A 24677-nucleotide genomic window follows, 5' to 3' on the forward strand; every position below is an offset into this window, starting at 1 on the left:
ATGCAAAAAACAAGTGAATAAAGTAAAGGCAATCTGAAGATCAACAATTCTTATCGAGATTATTGATATCAGCTGATCCTACTTGCCCAGGTAATAGGTTGAGTTCGTCTCGAAAACAGAGTAATTTACAAAAACCCGCACTTAGTTCATCGCACTTTGCACCCTTTCATTATTTTGCGTTACCTTCCCTTCAACTCTATAATGCAGGTGTGCATCACAAGCGTTGAGTTTTATCCGGCTAATGACATAGTCGTTATGAAGAATGTGAGAACACGTTCATCATTAAAGGATCGACCCAACTGCAAGTATTTTGCACCTCTACCTTTCGATCTAAGCTAGTGTTGGCTTAACGTTATCCGAAAAACTACTTAGTTCCACTTCCTAACGGGCCACAAATGAACCGTCCAAATTTTTCCGTTAAAACCCACACCTGAATCCGAAAAAATCCCTCCATTCGTTCACATAGATAGCTATCTCTAGACCTCAACAGGTTCGTTAAAGCGCCAAAATGAACGAAACGTTAGAGCTCAAAAATTTTGCACTTTTAATGACTAGACCATGCTTGTGCTAGTTTGATTGCTTGCAGACAACCAGACAGACGAAGGCAGCGCGTGTGCGCTCACACTGATGTTCAGCTATTAAGTTTTATAAAAGGTGAATCAGTCCGTTTCCAGCGGTTGGCGCGATCACATTCAAATGGCGGTTTGATTTTCCATATCGATAGTTTCTTTTCCGTGATTCAGTCATTTCGGAAGTTGGCAGCGCGCGCGATTGACAATCGAAACACTTGCCTGATCTTCAATGAGGGATAACCGATTTTGCCGGGAAAAGTAGAAAGAAGCAGAAAAACCGCTCACGCGTTCGTTCCGTCAATTTTGGCACGTGTTTGCAAGAAGTTTGACGTCGCGTCTTGGCGTATGCAGATTTTCTTCCGAGGAAAAAATCATAGTGGTTCCTGTATTGATTGCATGGTTTTGATGTATGGAAAATTGAGTGAAGACGAGGTTTTATATTTAACCCCAGTTGGCAAACGACGTTGGTGAAAGGCCGCAAAGCTGAACGAATTCAATTGAAGCAACAGAAGCAGCAGCAATATTTTTAGCTGGGTACACAACGCACATGAGTTAATACGTCAGATGACAAAACTAGCATCATGGAGAACAAAGCCTACATAGGAGAAGACGCTGGACAAACCAGATTGGAAGGAACCATCACCGTAAGTAATCGTAATCGGGGTGTTAATGGCTCAAGGATTATGAAGACATTAAGATAAAAATCTTGGCAGTGTTTAATTACGTTGTGCATCCGTCGCAGGTTTTAAATTTAATGAGCTTGAGATATTCTTCTATGAAAATTTTAACAAAGAATCATTATCTACACGTAAAATAATTTTCACTTAACAAATAAGTGACATCTGTAGGAAATTCTCGCCATACGTAATTTCATTTGAATTTTAAGTGATGGGTCAAGTGAATTATACAGTTACAATTGACGTTCGAGTGAAATTGATCTGAATTTCTTAGTAAGTTTCAAGTTAATTATCTCTCGCGTTTTTAAATGAAAGAACATTATATAGAACACCACTTCGAATGTACCTATATGGCCTCCAAAATGATACGTATATACTGGTTTTGCTACATTATATACGATATGTTTACACGTATATTTGCACGTATATTTGCGTTGCAAATTCGAAATACCCACCAAATGGTTGTCTGGGTCACCTCCATTTTTTCGTAGAATCGAAAAACACGACTTCGAATTTGACAGCATGTAAACAATACACTTCAATGAAAAAGTGTGCAAAATTTGGCAGGGGAAATGAGAAGGTTTAAGTTAAAATGAGAGAAACCAGTGCTCAGAGAGCGTGAAAAAGTGCTAATTGTTCAAATTGTTTCAATTTGTGAAGCAGTTGTGGAATTTTGATCATTACCATTCCAAATGTAAAAAAATCCCTCTCCACTGCAACCCCTCGAAATTGGGTTGATTTTTACCCAATGGTAAAAAAGTTATGCCCTGTAGAATGTGTTGCAATAATTTCATGTTTGCCCTTTACCAACTATGCTGTAACCTTGGGAGAGTAAAATAGTTTTTCATAAGAGGCTTATGAAATTTTTTCCATTTTCATACGATGTTCTTATGAATAATAGAAGAAACGGCATTGTGAAAAAATAATGAACACATTCTTTCCACTAGTCGTCGTCGGAAGCAATAATCAATTGTAAATTTTACAAATGTGAATGTGATTCTGATATTCCAATTGGTAAGTTTTCGTTGAATTTAATTTCAATGAATTTTGAGAATACTTGAAAGCTCAATAGATACATTTGATTTTTATATTAACATTTCAGATTGGTCACCGGCAAGAAGCGCAAAGTCAAAGGACCGAGGTGGCAATAAAGCATCTTTCTAACTGGGTGTAGAAGGGCTGCTGATTGTCGCCATGTTATTTCAAACATATATAGCAAAAAATAGAATGATTTGAAAAATAATCTTGAATTATTTTGACTGTATGCGGAATTTTCTGTTCCCATAAGGACCATCCATCATTAAAATCGGTGTTCATCCTTTGAGTTCATTTCCATCATGAGACAATCTTATTATTTTCATTTTTTTTCTTATGGCGCCACTTCATAAGTGAATCTTATATTTAAAATATTTAAAATTCAATTTAGGAAAAGTCCAGTCCGGCTCGGTTGCCCGGATTACATTGGAAAAGTCATATTTTGCAATTCTCATTCTGAAATCAAAGTTTAAAAAACAAATTGTTTTGTAAAAATTTATTACTTATGCGTCCAAATTGAAATTACTCGCAAGTTCATAAAAACAATTATGAAAGGATTTTTGAAAGATTAAATACGATTTAAATCTCCTAATAAATATCGATGAAAATTTTTATTTCAAGTTTTTTTTCTTGATTTCCAATAAGTAATTCCTAGTTTTTCACCAAATTTGCCCAGATATTGCACGGATTATGGTCGACAATTTTGAAATCAAATGCCTTGATTTTCTCACGTTTTATAGATAAAATAGCCCGGATTTTTCCGGCCTGGATACTTGCTGAAAAAAGTTACCTGTAAAATCTTCGAAATAATTTTTTTTCGTATATTTTACTTTGGTAAAAAATTAACTCTTCTTTGCATGTTTTTTTTTATCATTTCCTAACGTTTCTAGTTTTACAAAAATTAAAAAAAAACATTTCTTTCAACATGAACATCATTTCAGATAAGTATGTGTATTGTAACGCAATATTCTAAGAGAGAGGATCGAAGCAACCAGTTGTTGAGAAGTGACGTGTTTTTGTCAAGCTGCTACAAAACAGCTCGAAAAATTGAAAATGTTCGAGAAAAAGTTGTTTATTGAACCTACAACTGAAACAGATTAAGACGGATTCGTACGTTTTTGTTTTTACCAGAGGATATGGAATACTCTTGTGAAAAGAACCATCTAAATGGCGGATGGTGATGAAATTACAGCATATAAAATAACCGGAGCCACCCTCAAAAGATTGGGATGTTATCGTGAACATTTGGTGAGTTTGTTCCATTTATCTATATGTTCCAGTAAAATATTTCGGAAGTTCAACAAAGTTTTTGTCTAGAGAAGGAAAAGAATTTCAAAAGTTCACTGAATCTACCGGAAATTATCATCCAAGACATTCTTTCATTTTTGCCTTGTCATTCAAAATTTTGAATCGAGGTTGTTGAGTTTTCGTGAACGTTATTCAACCGTTATTTTTCAATGAAAAACAAATGTCCAATTCATTCATTCAACTAACCCACGGATACAAGAAGAATAGATTTTCCATCGATGATAATGTTAGCTTATTTGGTAAGATCCATCCTTTTTACTATTTTGAACTTTTAAATTGTATAGGTTGCGTTCCAGTTCTTAAATCATCAACATATATATATTTTTAACCTTTATGAAGCATTTGATAGGGAACTCCACACTTTATTCTTCCCTTTGTTCCAGTATCTTTTGCGGTATTTACCACATGGTTGGCCTGGCCGTAGTAGTATCTGCAATGCATGTTCTATGTAACAGTTACTATGTTGAAAAGAAAAATGAAGAACGCAAGTTTTTCATTTTCCAGGATGCTTACATGTTTAGGCTATGTTGGTAAAAGAAGAAGAAGAAGAAGAAGAAGAAGAAGAAGAAGAAGAAGAAGAAGAAGAAGAAGAAGAAGAAGAAGAAGAAGAAGAAGAAGAAGAAGAAGAAGAAGAAAGAACATTATATAGAACACCACTTCGATTTCAAATACTTACATTACGCTTTCGCCATAAATTTATTGATTGGAAAATTCCATCGTAATCCCAAGGCAGATCGGTTACTACGGCTAGTGCGACTTGTAAATCTTCCCTGCTGAAAACCAGAAATTCTGTCCAGTCCAACCCACAAGCTAAAACATGATAACACTTTTAAATATCTCTTTAGAATTTGCCATTTTGAACTCTGAAAATAAACACAATTACAATCCGACATACACTTGAAATCCAAGTGATGGGGGAGTGAATATTTTTTCTCACTTCAAATTCAAGTGACGACTGAAGTGAATGTGGATGAATTCATTTGAAGTTTAAGTGACTGCCAAAGTGAAATGTATATGTCGCACTTGAATAGAAGAAAATCACTGGCTCCTTGTTTTTAAGTTAAAAATCATGTGTATTTAAAGAGTGAATTTGGGTTCAGTGTAGAATCTGATGAACTATTGGATTTTGTAAAAACTACGAAAATAAGAGCTAATAATTATCAATTGCAGGTTATTTTATTTAACGCAAAGGAAATTCATAGAAACATTTTGAATAAAACATCAGTATGCTACCTAACTTTCAGGTTTGAAATGATTGTTTCTAGAACTGAAATGAATTGTTCACACATATTGATCTATTTTTTAAAGCAGATATGTAGCGCTTGATGATTTTTACTGAACATGAACTAAATACGAAAGTCAACGAGAAACCCAAACAGAATAAATAATTGAATATGAATACAAATTTAAAAAGGTGAACGAGAACTTTTCCAGGATGATTGAAGCAATTTTCAATAACATCCATAAAACTGATTATTAGCTTCAACATTTAAATTCCTTTAAATCGAAAACCATGAATGGTAAATGAAAAAAATCACCTCGACCAGGAATCGATTTCGAGTCTTCAGATTACCTCTCCGACACCTTAGACTAAATCGTCAGAAGTAAACTAGTCAAGCTGTGACTCCATAATTCAGTTGACTTCATCGAGTTGACTTCGCTGCTAGATTCTACGGCAGAAAATGCTCATCGTACCCCGATCAACGGTGCTCTGTTCGACCGAGTCAATACGTTAAAATAAGAACGCGCTTTAAAATTGATTAGAGTGAAAATCAAAAATTGAATGATGGTGAAAATTGAGGAACAATGTGTACATCATGATGCAGTGCAATGTAGATCAAGGTGATTTAACGATCTTAAAATCTTATTTCCCTGTGCTCAAAAATTATAATATTTTCGTTACTTGAGAACTACGATAGATTTTTTTTAAATATTTCGCATAGCTAAGCCCAAGTACCGTCAACTGGGGCATCATGCAACACTTTTCAACTTCATTGGCTTCTTGAAACTTAATGTCCACAGATAATCATACAGCTTGTACATCAAAAGTTTTTAGGTTGGTGAGACATCAAATCGAAATAGTCAGAAAAAATATTGATTTCACCAGTTATTTCTAAATTTACAAAAACATACGATTTTCAGGCTACTAAGAAAAAGGGTAAATTGCAACATACTTTATTTTCAATGAAAAATCAAATGGAAATGTATGAAAATGTTGATGATTGTATTCAATTTGATGAAAAGAAGAAAATATTTAATATTTTATCAAAAGTGCCAGAGATCAAAGGCAGAGATAAAATCATTTTTAATATTCAAATTCTACCAGTGATCAAAATAAAAGGCCAAATAAATAAATTTTTAAGTTCACAATACTTACAAATTATACAATATGTTCAAATAATCATTTAAAACATAAACTGACATAGCACAGGTTGGGATATGGAATATTTTTGAATGATCAAATGCAAAACTTATACAAATAAAAATAAAGATTTCCAAATTTTGTTGAAGTTTATAAAAATTTAATCTCAATTGCGCAAAAAATAAGGCTTCACATTTGCTACTTTCAATTATTTTCGAACTTATCATTCATGAATTAAAAATGCGTGATTGATTAAAAAAAAGATTATTTGTTAAAATAACAAAATGATTGAAACGTTTATAAATTTTCATGCACTTTTTGGATCTAGAAATGGACAAATGGTAGAAACTATATTTTTTTATTCAAAACTTAGATCTATAGGCTTCCGAGAAGATTATGCTTTCAGAACATAAAAATTTAGAACTGGAAAACAAAGACCAATTTAATAAAAATACCTATTTCAAGAATTTATATACAGACCCCGTTCGTTTTTGGCAACATTCGATTTTGGCAACATTCGATTTTGGCAACATCCGATTTTGGCACATGTGCCAAAATCGAACGGTTTTTAAAAACAACATTACCTTTTAGTTTTGGTTATAAGAGGACCAATTTAATTCAGACAAACATCATAAGTACGTTTTTATGCTCTGAAATGGTGACCAAAATTCAACAATAAAAACAAAATATTTTTAAAAAAATTTAAAATACTCAAAAATGACAAAAAGATAAAAAATTCAAAAAGTTAAAAAACAAATTCAAATAAAAGGCTGAATATGACAAAAAACAACTGAAAAATGATGAAGAATGACAAAAACAGCAAATATGACAGAAGAAAACAAATATTATAAACAAAACAAGAAAAGTGCAAAATGCATCAAAAACATGATGAAAAAAATTAAAAATTACTACAAATGGTCGAAAATTTACTGAAAACAACGTTTTAGATAATAATCACAGTTATTTCATAAAAATAACTAAAAAACTAGATGAGAAAAAAAACCGTTCGATTTTGGCAACATTCGATTTTGGCAACACAAAATGTACGGGCATGTTGCCAAAATCGAACGGGGTCTGTAGTTGGACTAAAGGATGATACGGTCAAAATTTGGTCAAGGGAAAACGCGTGTAATTCGGTGAAATCGTTTATTTAAAAAATCAAATTAAATTTCTTTTCCAAGTTTAATAAGTATAAAATTCAGAAAAAAATATTGAGTTTGGCTTCCGCTTTTCCAAATCCGAATTGCCGGGTCTTACGCTTAACCCCTGCCATCAGATTTTGTACAGCCACCTTGTTCACCTTCTTCGCCGCAGAAAGCCAGTTTGCCTTGAACTGCTGCTCGTCTTTAGCAGGTTTTTTGGTCTTCTTTAGGTTCCGCTTGACAATAGCCCAGTATTTCTCAATTGAGCGAAGCTCTGGCGTGTTGGGAGGGTTCTTGTTCTTGGGAACCACCTGCATGTTGTTGGCGGCGTACCACTCCATGGCCTTTTTGACCGTAACGGCAAGATGCCACATCCGGCCAAAACAGTACCGTGTTCCTTCAGAAAAGGCAGCAGACGTTTATTCAAACACTGTTTCACGTAAATTTCTTGGTTGACAGTCCCGGAAGCTATGAAAATGCTGCTTTTCAAGCCACAGGTACAAATGGCTTGTCAAACCAGATATTTCTTCGCGAACTTTGACAGTTTCATGTGCTTTAAAATATCTGGTACCTTTCCCCTTCCTTTTGCCGTATAAAACTCCTGTCCCGGAAGCTGCTTGTAGTCGGCTTTGACGTAGGTTTCGTCGTCCATTACCACGCAGTCAAACTTCGTCAGCATCGTCGTGTACAGCCTCCGGGATCGCGCTTTGGCCGTCGTATTTTGTTTATCATCGCGATTTGGAGTCACTACCTTCTTGTAAGTCGATAGTCCGGCTCGTTTTTTGGCTCGATGCGATGCACAGTTTTAGACGATACACCCAGCTTATTTGCGGCATCTCGGAGAAAGAGGTTAGGGTTTCGCTTGAAACTACCGGCAACTCTCTTTGTCGTCTCGACGGCTTCCGGTTTTCGATTTCCCCCCGATCCAGACTTCCTGGCTGACGGCAAACGTTCCCCAAACACTTTAATTACATTTGTAACGGTTGATTTGGAAACTTTTAACGATTTTGCCAGGTTTGCGTGCGAGTAGCTCGGATTTTCGCGATGCGCGAGCAAAATTTTAATACGCTGCTTTCCTTCCTTAGACGGCATTTTGACAACAGAAGAGTGAATCATTCGACACACACACACACACACACACACACACACACACACACACACACACACACACACACACACACACACACACACACACACACACACACACACACACACACACACACACACACACACACACACACACACACACACACACACACACACACACACACACACACACACACACACACACACACACACACACACACACACACACACACACACACACACACACACACACACACACACACACACACACACACACACACACACACACACACACACACACACACACACACACACACACACACACACACACACACACACACACACACACACACACACACACACACACACACACACACACACACACACACACACACACACACACACACACACACACATACACACACACACACACACACACACACACACACACACACACACACACACACACACACACACACACACACACACACACACACACACACACACACACACACACACACACACACACACACACACACACACACACACACACACACACACACACACACACACACACACACACACACACACACACACACACACACACACACACACACACACACACACACACACACACACACACACACACACACACACACACACACACACACACACACACACACACACACACACACACACACACACACACACACACACACACACACACACACACACACACACACACACACACACACACACACACACACACACACACACACACACACACACACACACACACACACACACACACACACACACACACACACACACACACACACACACACACACACACACACACACACACACACACACACACACACACACACACACACACACACACACACACACACACACACACACACACACACACACACACACACACACACACACACACACACACACCTCCAAAATGCAAAATTGAAAGAAATACGTCAAGTTGATATTGACCAAATTTTGACCGTATCACCCTTAGACTTTGATAATTTTATTTAAAAAAAAAACTATACCTTAAAACTCGGCAAATTTATTTGAAAACTCTAACACTATATGAAGATAAAAAATAAAAGTTTTTGAATATTGAAGATGGAAATTTGTTTCATTAAAACGTTTAACGATTTCAAAAACCTGTTTATAGTATTCAATTGATAACTCAAGAGAACAGCATTCTAACACTTAAAATCATTCTAATAATTCTGGCGTCCTGAACTTGAATCTTGTAAGATTTAGTCCATTATCTTGATTTATCTTTTTTATATCGAGTTTAAAAAGTTAAAATCAATCAAGTTGATTGAATCAATGATACCAAATGAACTTGCAAATCTTATTGAAAAAAACAAATGGTTCTCAAATTGTTTATTATACTTAGCTCTATTAAGAGATGATTTTTTTTATTATGAAGATGAATGATCAAAAAAAAAATAATATTCTACAGTTATAGGAAAATTGAAAAGATATTGTTTCAAGCTTTCTACTGAATTATTTTACTGAATTTATTTTACTGAAGGAAGTTAAGAAAAGAATTCAATTTCATTCAACCAATTTGTAAAAAGCCAGCAAAACAATTTGATTTTTGGTTTAAAAAATATCCTTTGGTTTAAAACTTCTTTAAACATTCGTAAAACTTCCCGTATTCAACAGAATGGGAAAAAGTAAACAATTGAAAACTTCTATAACTTTTATCGATTTAACTTACGATTATGGTGAAAGTTGATAATTAATTTTAAACTTTTATTTAAAAATTTCTTTTGATGATTTTAGGTTTAGTCAAAAAGTGCAGAAACTTCTTAAATGATTTAGCCGATTTTCAAAAGCTGTTTCAAATAAAAAAAAACTTATGGAAAACATAAACTTCTTGCATATTTGGATTCAAGGCACCAAAAATAAACAAAATTAGCTATTAAAATTTGTTACCTTGTGTTATTATTCAAAACGCATTGAGAAGAACAAGAAAAACAAAATAAAATTGAGGCTGAAATTGGTTTTCTGGAAGAACCATGATTTTTATCACTTTAACGATTTTAATTTTAATCAAAATGATAAGTAATAAACTGATGGATATTAGGTTTTAGTCTTTTTTTATGTTTATTGTGTTGACTTTCGTGAGTAGAAAACACATGTGATATGGCTAACAATTTGTTGATGTGTAAATAAATTTCGATGAATAAATTTTTGAAGTTAGTTTCGTATTCAAAACCTGTTAGTTACACTTTCTACTTAAAATTCATTCTAAAGAGCAAGAGTAATTGTGTGAAAAGATTTGAGTTCCAATAAGAAAGGTTTGTTGAATTTCAAATCGAATTTTAAAATATATAAAAAAAAAATTTAATTCGTGTGCATCATAACTAATTATTAATCATAATATAGTGTCGAGAAATGAAATGTTTCTGGCCTAAAGTGATTAAATATTAGATTCCGAGCTGCATATTTAGTACTTCTTCTGGAGGCTGGCGATTTTTGCATTTAAAGCATGCTAGCTGCCACTTCTGGAAGTTTGTACGCTTGAGTACATAAATATGGATGAATCTCTCAAGGAAACATAAGATAACGTTGGATTACACCAAGGTAATGTTAGGTTGCACTTAGGATCTAACATACATACGTGTGTGCTCATCAAATTCTCAACCAGTGTTCACCTGGCGCTTAACAACTGCATAAAGTTAAAAAAAAATAACGCGGGATAATGCTATAAAAGATCTAACAACTGGTCACAGTGTTTTCTTCCAAAGACAAAAAAAATAATCCAAAAAATCTATCATAAAATTTTCCATTTAAGAAAATTACAAGGATGCGCGGTTTCTTTAACCGGTTTATCGAAAAAATAGTCGATAAAAGAAAAAGCACAACATATTTGTCCATTAAGTAACCGAAAAATCGATTGTGATATAAAAACATATTCAAAATTAGTTATTTTTTAAAAAAAGGGATAGGCCCAATCAAAGCTTATGAATTCAGCAAGATTATTTTATTTTAACGAATGCCATTCCAAAACCCTTTTTCGGAATAAAGAAAATAATCATGAACTTTATGTTCTGTGCATAAAGAACTGATTATCTAGTGCAATCTTTGAGCAAAACTCTTTCAAGACCATATGCTTGTAAAAGGTTTCTAGGATTAAACCTCTTGTAGGTGGGTGTCAAAAGCTTGTTTGTGTTTTGAAAATGATTTAATGTGGTTTATACGGCGAACCGTTGTTTTATAACAAAGTTTTGAAGAGCCCTTCCAGTTTCTTTTAACACTTACATTTTTACTTGGGTGATACAATAGTCTACTATCAAGAATTCAGAACGTTTATAAGAGTGTTTTGGGCCTTTAAAAAATTCATCCATGATTTTAGAGCTAGGAGAGAACCGGATCCTCTTATAAAGACCAACTTTTCTCAAAAATGTAGCAAATTAAGAAAACTCCATTTTGCAGTTCATTCGTCTTGTTTTCGTAATTGATAATCTTTGGTTAATTTTTAAACAAAATGTGACTAGCAAAATTATTTTCAAAAGTTTTTTTTTTAATTTTTATTTGAAGAAAAACTATTTCCAATAAGTCAATCGTTGGAGACTCATATGATCTCCATTAAATTACTTGTATTTTTATAACAACTATCAACTCTCAGTTTTTTATCAGGTTTTTTTAAATGTTATTTCTGGGTTCGATTGCACCTTTTGGTCCAAAAGAAATATTTTTAGATAATTAAGATTGCTTAGCTAATTTTTTTTTTTGGTTTTGCATAATTTGATTATCTCGATCATTAACGGTGTGGGCCTCAACCTAGTGTGGGAAGCGTTGTATGAATCATTTTAGAATAAGTCTTTCAAGTCGAATATTGGTTGTTGACTTTGGTTATGTGAACTTTTAAACAATATATTGAGTCAAAATCTTTCAGATTTGAATAAACAATTTATTTAAAAAAATTGGTAAAAACATAACAGTGTGAAATAAAATAAAATAAAGATGATGGATCAGCTTCACATGAAGGTAAATTCACAGTTAAAGTCATGTAAATGATTTGATGTTTATATGTTCATATCATATTAAATGCGCTTAACTGTAATTTATTTTTCTAGGACAATTTAAAAGATCACGTTTCCAACATTCGAAAACATTCTCGCGCGAGCTTTCATTACGTCGTGTAGAGGATAGATGAAATAAATAATAAATAAAAGGATGTGACAATAAAATAAGAATGTTTAAATTGGTCATAAAATAACGAGTTATTGAGTTTTGCGTTTCATCGTGTAAATTGAGAGTGAGTGAGAAAGATCTCAAAGCACGCAAACAGGAGCAAACATTTCAGTTGTTCTACGACTATTGTTATATACGGATGTGTGTTGTCCATGTGGAAAAATAAAGAATGGAAAAAAACTGGCGGATTCGACAATGGCGTAGTTGAGACTCCCTTCGCCAGGTAAGTTAGTGATATTATCGGAAAAGAAAATAACCTTCGGTGATGCTTTCGGATGAATTAATAGTGAAATAAATTGGAAAAATTGTGGGTTTTGATATGGCAGTGCTCTGACGCAGGGGCAGAGCTCTGGTAAAAAGTAAAGATTTTGTTAAAATGGCTGCCTGGAGCTCTGACGCAAGGGCAAAGCTTGAATGCCAGGGCAGAGCACTGACGCAAGGGCAGAGCTCTAGAAATACTAAACAACTGACTCTGACGCATGGGCAGAGTTTGGAGATGCCAAATTTTGATAAACAAGCTATTGAATGGAAAACAAAAAGAACTTTTTAAAAGTTGAGGCTCTGACGCAAGGGCAGAGTTCTGGAACGCAATATTGAATTGGAAGAGATTGATTAAGGGGAGGTTCTGACGCAAGGGCAGAGCTTCAAAGCAAAATAAGAAATCTGACGCAAGGGCAGAGTTCCAACAAAATAGAAGAACTACGGAGCACGGAAAAACTCTGAAAGAAGAGTCGCTTTAGTTTAGTGAAAGGAAGCTAAAACGTACTTAGATTAAAATTGAAGAAGATGGCGAAAAAATAGTGCAATTTTGAAAGATTTTAAAACCTGATATTTAAAAAAAAGGTGATTTAAAAAAGGTGAATGGTTGAAATAATGTAGTTGTGATAAATTTTAAAAGAGTTTTTTTAAATAAAACAAAAATTGAAGAACTAATGAAAAACTATAATTTTGTTAAAAAAAATATATTAAAAAGAAAATGAAAAAAAAATATGTTTAAACCCGATTTTCTTGATTGTGAACTCTGATGTGAATGTACCAAGTATCAACAAAAAATATCCGAGAAAGAAGATTCAAATAAACTGCGTGATTGAGAAGCGTTAAGAAAAATAAAATAGAGAATATAAAAAGGCTAATTACTTGAGCTGGGGTTAGTTTAAAATAAAATAGAGGGTTTGAAAAAAAAAAACAACTAAAAAATTGGTAAATGAATGAGATGGAGTAGCCATGAAGTTTTTATGGACAAGAAATTAGTAAAATTAATTTTTGGAAAGAAAAAAAAATCCCGATTTAAATACACTGTGAGCTTAGAGGTTAGAGGTAAAAGGACATAAACAAGAGATTTTTGAATATAAAAGTGAATGTTTTAAATGGAGTAGTATTGACTTTTAAGCTTTTGAAAGTAAAAGCTGTGAATAAAAAATGGGATAATTTTCAAAGAAAAAGATGAAAGAATATTTTTAAAGCAAATTAGTGGGTTTGAGAATGAATTTGCAAGAGTGGTAAATAATTAAGATGGAGTATAGCTCAGGAAAGCTATGAAAACTAGAATCTTGAAAGAAAAAAAAAACAGAAAATGAAAAAAAAAAGATTAAAACGGATAATTAAAATTAAAAAATCTGAAGTAAAAGTAGGAAGGATATAAAAAAAGCGAAGTGACTAAATATGCGACCTCTGGAAAGTAAAAAACTTCGTAAGTGAAGATCATTTTGATGGTAAAATATAATAATTAAAAAAAAATAAATTACCTTGTTTTGGCAAATTTAAAAAAAAAAGGAGTGGGAGATGGATCAGCTATTAAGTTTTGTTGAGCTAAAACTTAAAAAAAAAAGAATTTCAAGAAGAAAATTGAGATCTCTGACGCAAGGTTAGAAAGAATATTTCCTTGTAAGACATATTTATAAACAAAGATTAATTATTAAAATACAATTGCTTTGACTTGAAAGTCGAGCTTTGGAAAGATAAAACTTCGCAGTAAAACAAAATAAGCTGATAATTTTGAGAAAAGTAACAAAAAGAAGAGAGGCACAAAATGGACCTAACTATTTTAATTAAAAAAAACTGTTAGACGAAAACAGAATTAAAAAAACAAATAAAAACTGGATCAGCAAATGGTTAAAATTGAAAAAGTAAGTGACATATGTAAAAAAAAAAAAAAAAACAGAAGAGAAACTATTTAAAAAAAATATTTACCAACAAAGGAGGGCTTCGAAAAGCATTCGGTTAACTGGATGTGAAAAAAAAAACAGAGTAAAGAAAAAACATGTCTTTGACGCTAGTTTAGAAAGACAATTTCTTAACGTTTTTCATTTCGGTCCCTTTTTCAGAGGGAATGTGGTATAGCTCAGTTGGCGAGTTTGTTGCTTTCTGAGCCGATGTCCGCGAGTTCAAGCCCAACAGCAAAACTTCGAACATAGTTGTACCAGAAAAATTACCGGGTAAAGTCGCGAATGCCTTAAAGATAGTAAAACGACTAAAATCGTAAAAAAAAACTGTCCTTTTTGAAATTTGGTTCGATTTATTAGAATTGATACTTTTGAAAAATAGTTTGATTTAATTTTCTAACAATTCGGCATCGGAAATATAATTGAGAGTAGAGGAGGAGATGAATGTAGAGGATAGATGAAATAAATAATAAATAAAAGGATGTGACAATAAAATAAGAATGTTTAAATTGGTCATAAAATAACGAGTTATTGAGTTTTGCGTTTCATCGTGTAAATTGAGAGTGAGTGAGAAAGATCTCAAAGCACGCAAACAGGAGCAAACATTTCAGTTGTTCTACGACTATTGTTATATACGGATGTGTGTTGTCCATGTGGAAAAATAAAGAATGGAAAAAAACTGGCGGATTCGACACGTCGTATGAAACATCTTAAGATTCACAGAAAACTGCTGCAAACGTAATCAAAACAACTTCAAAATTTGTATTTCACATACAGAATATGTTGTACTGGCTTTAAATATTCTAAATGGAAAGAAGTTACAACTAGTTTATGTCAGTTTTTGTATTCGTAATAAAACTGTTCGTTTACTTTTTGTTTCATACGACGTAATGAAAGCTCACATGAGACTTCTAGATTTGTATTACCTCCTTAAAATCAAGATGTTGAGATGAAAACCTGCAGAAATCAATGTTTATGTCAACTATCGTTTGCCATTGATGAGGCTTCTCGAGCTCGTGCATCTTCGATAGGAATTTATCATTCACACCAACACTCCCCATTCATAATGGCAACGGAAACTCCATAGCGCTCGAGCATCTGCATCTGCACTGAATGCGGGCACGACATTTGAAGGTTGTTGCATAATGCCTACCTAATATTCACCTGCCTGCCTCACCACCGTATCTAAGCTTTTAGAGATGAATCGACGCTTTTGGTTCGAAATTACATCGATGTTGGCTGTTGTTAGGTTGGGTCTTGGAAATATTTGTAAATATTTTTATTTATTTTTTTTTTATTTTAACTTAAGGAAAAAATGAGAAAAGAAATTTAAATAATAGTTAACTTTATTTTTCTATCACTTAGGACAAATTGATCAATAGGCTATGCGATTTTACTCTGGATAGGCAAAACAGATCAGCGATATTCCAGTTTCGAGAGCGTTGAGTCACCCAAAACAAGTTTCGTGAATAGTTAAAGTTGGGGGAACCCCTCTTTTGATGGGTTGCATTTTTTTTGCTCATCGTTGAATGTCGTTTTGAGAAGCTTGTCTTCAGGTTGGCATAAATGTTTGTTCAATCATTGAGCGTATTCAGCTTCGTAAGATGAGTGTTTCCGAAAAGGAATAAATTATTTAAAATTTTGACTCCCTCAAATTATTCGGCTATTAACAAATAACGTAAATTTACTTTTTGTTGATCATATCCTCCTCCTTTCAAGCACACTTTGGATGAAATCATCCATGAAACAATTTTAGCGGTAGCTATCGTTAGAATGCAACGCCATGTCACAAGCTATCAAGAAATGCCTAGTCTGTCGTTGGCATTTTGACCGCAAGTAAAAAATCAACGAAGTTGGGTTTTCTTTACCCGGTCCGGTTTGGTTCCGTTGTGGATTTTCCAACTCACGTTGTGGCTCACGACTAGGGTGAATGACTCATTAGTTGGAGTCACTTACAAAAATAAAACAGTTAAAAAAAAATTGTTTGTTTTTTAAATATTCTTATAGAATAAAACGACAATGAAAACGTTTTAAAGCAAACATCTACCCTTCATGTTTTGGGTGCCAGTTCATACCACCCAAATCGTTGCCACTTCAACAGTGGAAAAAATGGATATGCTTATGCTTCAGTGGTTCGATGCAAGTGCATCAATGAATCTATCGATGTGCCTCAACAGTTGGTAGTGGCAGAAAAATAGACAGTCAGAGAAGCAGTCAGAAGTAGTGTTGAATTTTATGAATCATTCAGTGGTCGCACTGATCGCATTAATGGCGCTGTTATGGCATTTTATGATGTGTGCATCGTTATTTCCGATTATTTAATAGAATGGGAATACATTCAATACAATAACATAGGAAACTTACAATTCCGCATAACAATTTGTTCAATTATTTGATTAAAACTTTTTACTTAGTAATATTTTAGGTTGCTTTAAGGGGGGAGTAGGGTCTTACACTTTCAAAAAATCGATTTTTTTATTTTTTTATTTTCTTATTGTAAAACATTTCAAGAATGTTGTGTCAAATTTTCAAGTCAATTGAAGCAACACTGTAGAAATTATAGGCCTTTATCTCCTCTTATCTGCAAGAATTCTAGAGCAGAAACTTCAAACGCGTTTTATCGAAAGCACATTTTTAAAGTCCGTGGACATCGTCATTTGAAAACTAATTCACCGATTCTTTTCAAATTTGGAACATGTTTTCTACATATAAAATACCAAACCCCAACGATTTTCTTTTTTTTTACTTTAGGAAGATTTTACAGATAAAAATGGCGGATTTTTTCGTGAAAAATCGTAGTTTTTACTTCAAACAGCCACCAAAATTTCATAAATAAAAATTTAAGTTAAATAAAAACGTTGGGGTCCAGAAAAACATCTATTAAAAATATTTTCCTCTGATTTTTTGACTTCAGATGATTCTGTGCTGATATACAGTGTCCACCACAAATCCTGTTTTCTAAAAGGCATCCTCGAAAGTGCTCCGTCACCGGCTCATCTATTATATAAAATTCTCTTGTAACGGTGTTTGTAGTTCTACTCCTCCAAAATGACCCAAACGATCCGAATGAAATTATTTTTAGAATATTCTGTAGCCGTGCGAATCGGTTTATATCGAATAAAAACAACAAATTTGAGACCGCTTCCTTATTTTTTGGTGGAGTCGGAAAAAAGGATGCAAGTCTTTATTCATATTATATTTGACAAAATTTGAAAATTTATCAGACAAATAAAGCGACATGTTACGTCATTATTTAATAGTGTTCGTCAGCACTTTATACATAGCATGAGGGAATGGACTGGAAGTCCATATCATCAAAACACAAATTTGACTCCATTATAAATTCTTTGAAGTTTATAAAAAACAGAGTAAAAGTTTCAGATTTAGAAAAACAAAACTAGAGTTCAATTTAATTTTGGGAGGTGTAGCAAAGCACACCGGGTCAGCTAGTTTTTCAATATTTTTTTAACGAAAAAATTACTAAATGTTCTTTTAACAATGCTTTGTATAATGCAAAAAATTTGAATACATTTGTTTGAACGATAGCTCTAAAAAAATCGTGAAAATGGTGTTTTTTTTTACCCATTAGACCCTACTTCCCCCTTAACTACAATGGAAAATTTAGAAAATTTAGGAAAATGCCCGGAATTGCTAGGCACGGATGGGAGTGGAAAAAAAATCTGGCAACCTTAGGTTAACTAATGAAATTCCTAAAGTCCAGATAGTAAGGTTTTTCCAGGTTTATTTTCACCTTAAATTTCGCTGGAAACCAATTGAAGGATGTTGGACTGTTGTAATTCATGTATCTTAAAATTTCATTTTACCAGTAGTTTTACAAGAAATACACATCCCAAGCAACAAAAAGTACCACATCTACCTAAACGACTGCTTCCAAAGTTTCAACTTCGCTGTACAATAGTTCCAAAGGGAATTGGTACCGAATTATCTTGAATTCATCAAAGTTACATAATGGTCCTCAAATAGCCTTTTATGTTAAATGCCAATCGCACCGTTTCAGTATAAAAGTTACAAAATATTCCTCAAAAATCCTTTTTGAGACACAGCCATTTAATAAATATGAATTGTAAACTAACATTATTTCTGATGTGAACTCAGTCACCTCGATCAAAAAAATTCCATTTTTTACTTCAATTTAAAACATCTTTTGAAAACAATCAATCCTTAAATCCGTTATATCCAATAATGATGGAACTCACAAAATTGACAAAATTGTCAAAATAGAAATAAAATTCCTTAAATGGCAAAAGTGACTTAGCTGACCAGATTGAAAAAATTTACAAAATTTACAAAATTTACAAAATTTACTAAATTTACAAAATTTACAAAATTTACAAAATTTACAAAATTTACAAAATTTACAAAATTCACAAAATTTACAAAATTTACAAAATTTACAAAATTTACAAAATTAACAAAATTTACAAAATATACAAAATTTACAAAATTTACAAAATTTACAAAATTTACAAAATTAACAAAATTTACAAAATTTACAAAATTTACAAAATTTACAAAATTTACAAAATTTACAAAATTTACAAAATTTACAAAATTTACAAAATTTACAAAATTCACAAAATTTACAAAATTTACAAAATTTACAAAATTTACAAAATTAACAAAATTTACAAAATATACAAAATTTACAAAATTTACAAAATTTACAAAATTTACAAAATTTACAAAATTTACAAAATTTACAAAATTTACAAAATTTACAAAATTTACAAAATTTACAAAATTTACAAAATTACAAAATTTACAAAATTTACAAAATTTACAAAATTTACAAAATTTACAAAATTTACAAAATTTACAAAATTTACAAAATTTACAAAATTTACAAAATTTACAAAATTTACAAAATTTACAAAATTAACAAAATTTACAAAATATACAAAATTTACAAAATTTACAAAATTTACAAAAAAATTTACAAAATTTACAAAATTTACAAAATTTACAAAATTTACAAAATTTACAAAATTTACAAAATTTACAAAATTTACAAAATTTACAAAATTTACAAAATTTACAAAATTTACAAAATTTACAAAATTTACAAAATTTACAAAATTTACAAAATTTACAAAATTTACAAAATTTACAAATTTACAAAATTTACAAAATTTACAAAATTTACAAAATTTACAAAATTTACAAAATTTACAAAATTTACAAAATTTACAAAATTTACAAAATTTACAAAATTTACAAAATTTACAAAATTTGCAAAATTTACAAAATTTACAAAATTTACAAAATTTACAAAATTTACAAAATTTACAAAATTTACAAAATTTACAAAATTTACAAAATTTACAAAATTTACAAAATTTACAGAATTTACAAAATTTACAAAATTTACAAAATTTACAAAATTTACAAAATTTACAAAATTTACAAAATTTACAAAATTTACAAAATTTACAAAATTTACAAAATTTACAAAATTTACAAAATTTACAAAATTTACAAAATTTACAAAATTTACAAAATTTACAAAATTTACAAAATTTACAAAATTTACAAAATTTACAAAATTTACAAAATTTACAAAATTTACAAAATTTACAAAATTTACAAAATTTACAAAATTTACAAAATTTACAAAATTTACAAAATTTACAAAATTTACAAAATTTACAAAATTTACAAAATTTACAAAATTTACAAAATTTACAAAATTTACAAAATTCACCAAATTCACAAAATTTACAAAATTTACAAAATTTACAAAATTTACAAAATTTACAAAATTTACAAAATTTACAAAATTTACAAAATTTACAAAATTTACAAAGTTTACAAAATTTACAAAATTTACAAAATTTACAAAATTTACAAAATTTACAAAATTTACAAAATTTACAAAATTTACAAAATTTACAAAATTTACAAAATTTACAAAATTTACAAAATTTACAAAATTTACAAAATTTACAAAATTTACAAAATTTACAAAATTTACAAAATTTACAAAATTTACAAAATTTACAAAATTTACAAAATTTACAAAATTTACAAAATTTACAAAATTTACAAATTTACAAAATTTACAAAATTTACAAAATTTACAAAATTTACAAAATTTACAAAATTTACAAAATTTACAAAATTTACAAAATTTACAAAATTTACAAAATTAACAAAATTTACAAAATTTACAAAATTTACAAAATTTACAAAATTTACAAAATTTACAAAATTTACAAAATTTACAAAATTTACAAAATTTACAAAATTTACAAAATTTACAAAATTTACAAAATTTACAAAATTTACAAAATTAACAAAATTTACAAAATTTACAAAATTTACAAAATTTACAAAATTTACAAAATTTACAAAATTTACAAAATTTACAAAATTTACAAAATTTACAAAATTTACAAAATTTACAAAATTTACAAAATTTACAAAATTTACAAAATTTACAAAATTTACAAAATTTACAAAATTTACAAAATTTACAAAATTTACAAAATTTACAAAATTTACAAAATTTACAAAAGTTATAAAATTTACAAAATTTACAAAATTTACAAAATTTACAAAATTTACAAAATTTACAAAATTTACAAAATTTACAAAATTTACAAAATTTACAAAATTTACAAAATTTACAAAATTTACAAAATTTACAAAATTTACAAAATTTACAAAATTTACAAAATTTACAAAATTTACAAAATTTACAAAATTTACAAAATTTACAAAATTTACAAAATTTACAAAATTTACAAAATTTACAAAATTAACAAAATTTACAAAATTTACAAAATTTACAAAATTTACAAAATTTACAAAATTTACAAAATTTACAAAATTTACAAAATTTACAAAATTTACAAAATTTACAAAATTTACAAAATTTACAAAATTTACAAAATTTACAAAATTTACAAAATTTACAAAATTTACAAAATTTACAAAATTTACAAAATTTACAAAATTTACAAAATTTACAAAATTTACAAAATTTACAAAATTTACAAAATTTACAAAATTTACAAAATTTACAAAATTTACAAAATTTACAAAATTTACAAAATTTACAAAATTTACAAAATTTACAAAATTTACAAAATTTACAAAATTTACAAAATTTACAAAAGTTATAAAATTTACAAAATTTACAAAATTTACAAAATTTACAAAATTTACAAAATTTACAAAATTTACAAAATTTACAAAATTTACAAAATTTACAAAATTTACAAAATTTACAAAATTTACAAAATTTACAAAATTTACAAAATTTACAAAATTTACAAAATTTACAAAATTTACAAAATTTACAAAATTTACAAAATTTACAAAATTTACAAAATTTACAAAATTTACAAAATTTACAAAATTTACAAAATTTACAAAATTTACAAAATTTACAAAATTTACAAAATTTACAAAATTTACAAAATTTACAAAATTTACAAAATTTACAAAATTTACAAAATTTACAAAATTTACAAAATTTACAAAATTTACAAAATTTACAAAATTTACAAAATTTACAAAATTTACAAAATTTACAAAATTTACAAAATTTACAAAATTTACAAAATTTACAAAATTTACAAAATTTACAAAATTTACAAAATTTACAAAATTTACAAAATTTACAAAATTTACAAAATTTACAAAATTTACAAAATTTACAAAATTTACAAAATTTACAAAATTTACAAAATTTACAAAATTTACAAAATTTACAAAATTTACAAAATTTACAAAATTTACAAAATTTACAAAATTTACAAAATTTACAAAATTTACAAAATTTACAAAATTTACAAAATTTACAAAATTTACAAAATTTACAAAATTTACAAAATTTACAAAATTTACAAAATTTACAAAATTTACAAAATTTACAAAATTTACAAAATTTACAAAATTAACAAAATTTACAAAATTTACAAAATTTACAAAATTTACAAAATTTACAAAATTTACAAAATTTACAAAATTTACAAAATTTACTAAATTTACAAAATTTACAAAATTTACAAAATTTACAAAATTTACAAAATTTACAAAATTTACAAAATTTACAAAATTTACAAAATTTACAAAATTTACAAAATTTACAAAATTTACAAAATTTACAAAATTTACAAAATTTACAAAATTTACAAAATTTACAAAATTTACAAAATTTACAAAATTTACAAAATTTTCAAAATTTACAAAATTTACAAAATTTACAAAATTTACAAAATTTACAAAATTTACAAAATTTACAAAATTTACAAAATTTACAAAATTTACAAAATTTACAAAATTTACAAAATTTACAAAATTTACAAAATTTACAAAATTTACAAAATTTACAAAATTTACAAAATTTACAAAATTTACAAAATTTACAAAATTTACAAAATTTACAAAATTTACAAAATTTACAAAATTTACAAAATTTACAAAATTTACAAAATTTACAAAATTTACAAAATTTACAAAGTTTACAAAATTTACAAAATTTACAAAATTTACAAAATTTACAAAATTTACAAAATTTACAAAATTTACAAAATTTACAAAATTTACAAAATTTACAAAATTTACAAAATTTACAAAATTTACAAAATTTACAAAATTTACAAAATTTACAAAATTTACAAAATTTACAAAATTTACAAAATTTACAAAATTTACAAAATTTACAAAATTTACAAAATTTACAAAATTTACAAAATTTACAAAATTTACAAAATTTACAAAATTTACAAAATTTACAAAATTTACAAAATTTACAAAATTTACAAAATTTACAAAATTTACAAATGTTATAAAATTTACAAAATTTAAAAAATTTACAAAATTTACAAAATTTACAAAATTTACAAAATTTACAAAATTTACAAAATTTACAAAATTTACAAAATTTACAAAATTTACAAAATTTACAAAATTTACAAAGTTTACAAAATTTACAAAATTTACAAAATTTACAAAATTTACAAAATTTACAAAATTTACAAAATTTACAAAATTTACAAAATTTACAAAATTTACAAAATTTACAAAATTTACAAAATTTACAAAATTTACAAAATTTACAAAATTTACAAAATTTACAAAATTTACAAAATTTACAAAATTTACAAAATTTACAAAATTTACAAAATTTACAAAATTTACAAAATTTACAAAATTTACAAAATTTACAAAATTTACAAAATTTACAAAATTTACAAAATTTACAAAATTTACAAAATTTACAAAATTTACAAAATTTACAAAATTTACAAAATTTACAAAATTTACAAAATTTACAAAATTTACAAAATTTACAAAATTTACAAAATTTACAAAATTTACAAAATTTACAAAATTTACAAAATTTACAAAATTTACAAAATTTACAAAATTTACAAAATTTACAAAATTTACAAAATTTACAAAATTTACAAAATTTACAAAATTTACAAAATTTACAAAATTTACAAAATTTACAAAATTTACAAAATTTACAAAATTTACAAAATTTACAAAATTTACAAAATTTACAAAATTTACAAAATTTACAAAATTTACAAAATTTACAAAATTTACAAAATTTACAAAATTTACAAAATTTACAAAATTTACAAAATTTACAAAATTTACAAAATTTACAAAATTTACAAAATTTACAAAATTTACAAAATTTACAAAATTTACAAAATTTACAAAATTTACAAAATTTACAAAATTTACAAAATTTACAAAATTTACAAAATTTACAAAATTTACAAAATTTACAAAATTTACAAAATTTACAAAATTTACAAAATTTACAAAATTTACAAAATTTACAAAATTTACAAAATTTTCAAAATTTACAAAATTTACAAAATTTTCAAAATTTACAAAATTTACAAAATTTACAAAATTTACAAAATTTACAAAATTTACAAAATTTACAAAATTTACAAAATTTACAAAATTTACAAAATTTACAAAATTTACAAAATTTACAAAATTTACAAAATTTACAAAATTTACAAAATTTACAAAATTTACAAAATTTACAAAATTTACAAATTTACAAAATTTACAAAATTTACAAAATTTACAAAATTTACAAA

The 24677-nt window shown here is 28.3% G+C and overlaps 1 protein-coding gene across 1 annotated transcript in view; it reads left to right on the plus strand.

Annotated features, from left to right (window-relative positions):
- The first annotated feature begins 676 nt into the window (after positions 1–676).
- Positions 677–24677, plus strand: part of LOC129746988 (sodium-dependent nutrient amino acid transporter 1-like) — a 60727-nt gene continuing 36726 nt past the window's right edge. Inside the window, exon 1 of the mRNA XM_055740995.1 lies at positions 677–1216. Coding sequence (XP_055596970.1) covers positions 1154–1216 — 63 coding nt within the window. The 5' untranslated portion in view covers positions 677–1153. The remainder of the gene's footprint in view (positions 1217–24677) is intronic.

Source organism: Uranotaenia lowii, chromosome 2 (assembly GCF_029784155.1).
Source record: "Uranotaenia lowii strain MFRU-FL chromosome 2, ASM2978415v1, whole genome shotgun sequence".
NCBI classification, from domain to species: domain Eukaryota; kingdom Metazoa; phylum Arthropoda; class Insecta; order Diptera; family Culicidae; genus Uranotaenia; species Uranotaenia lowii.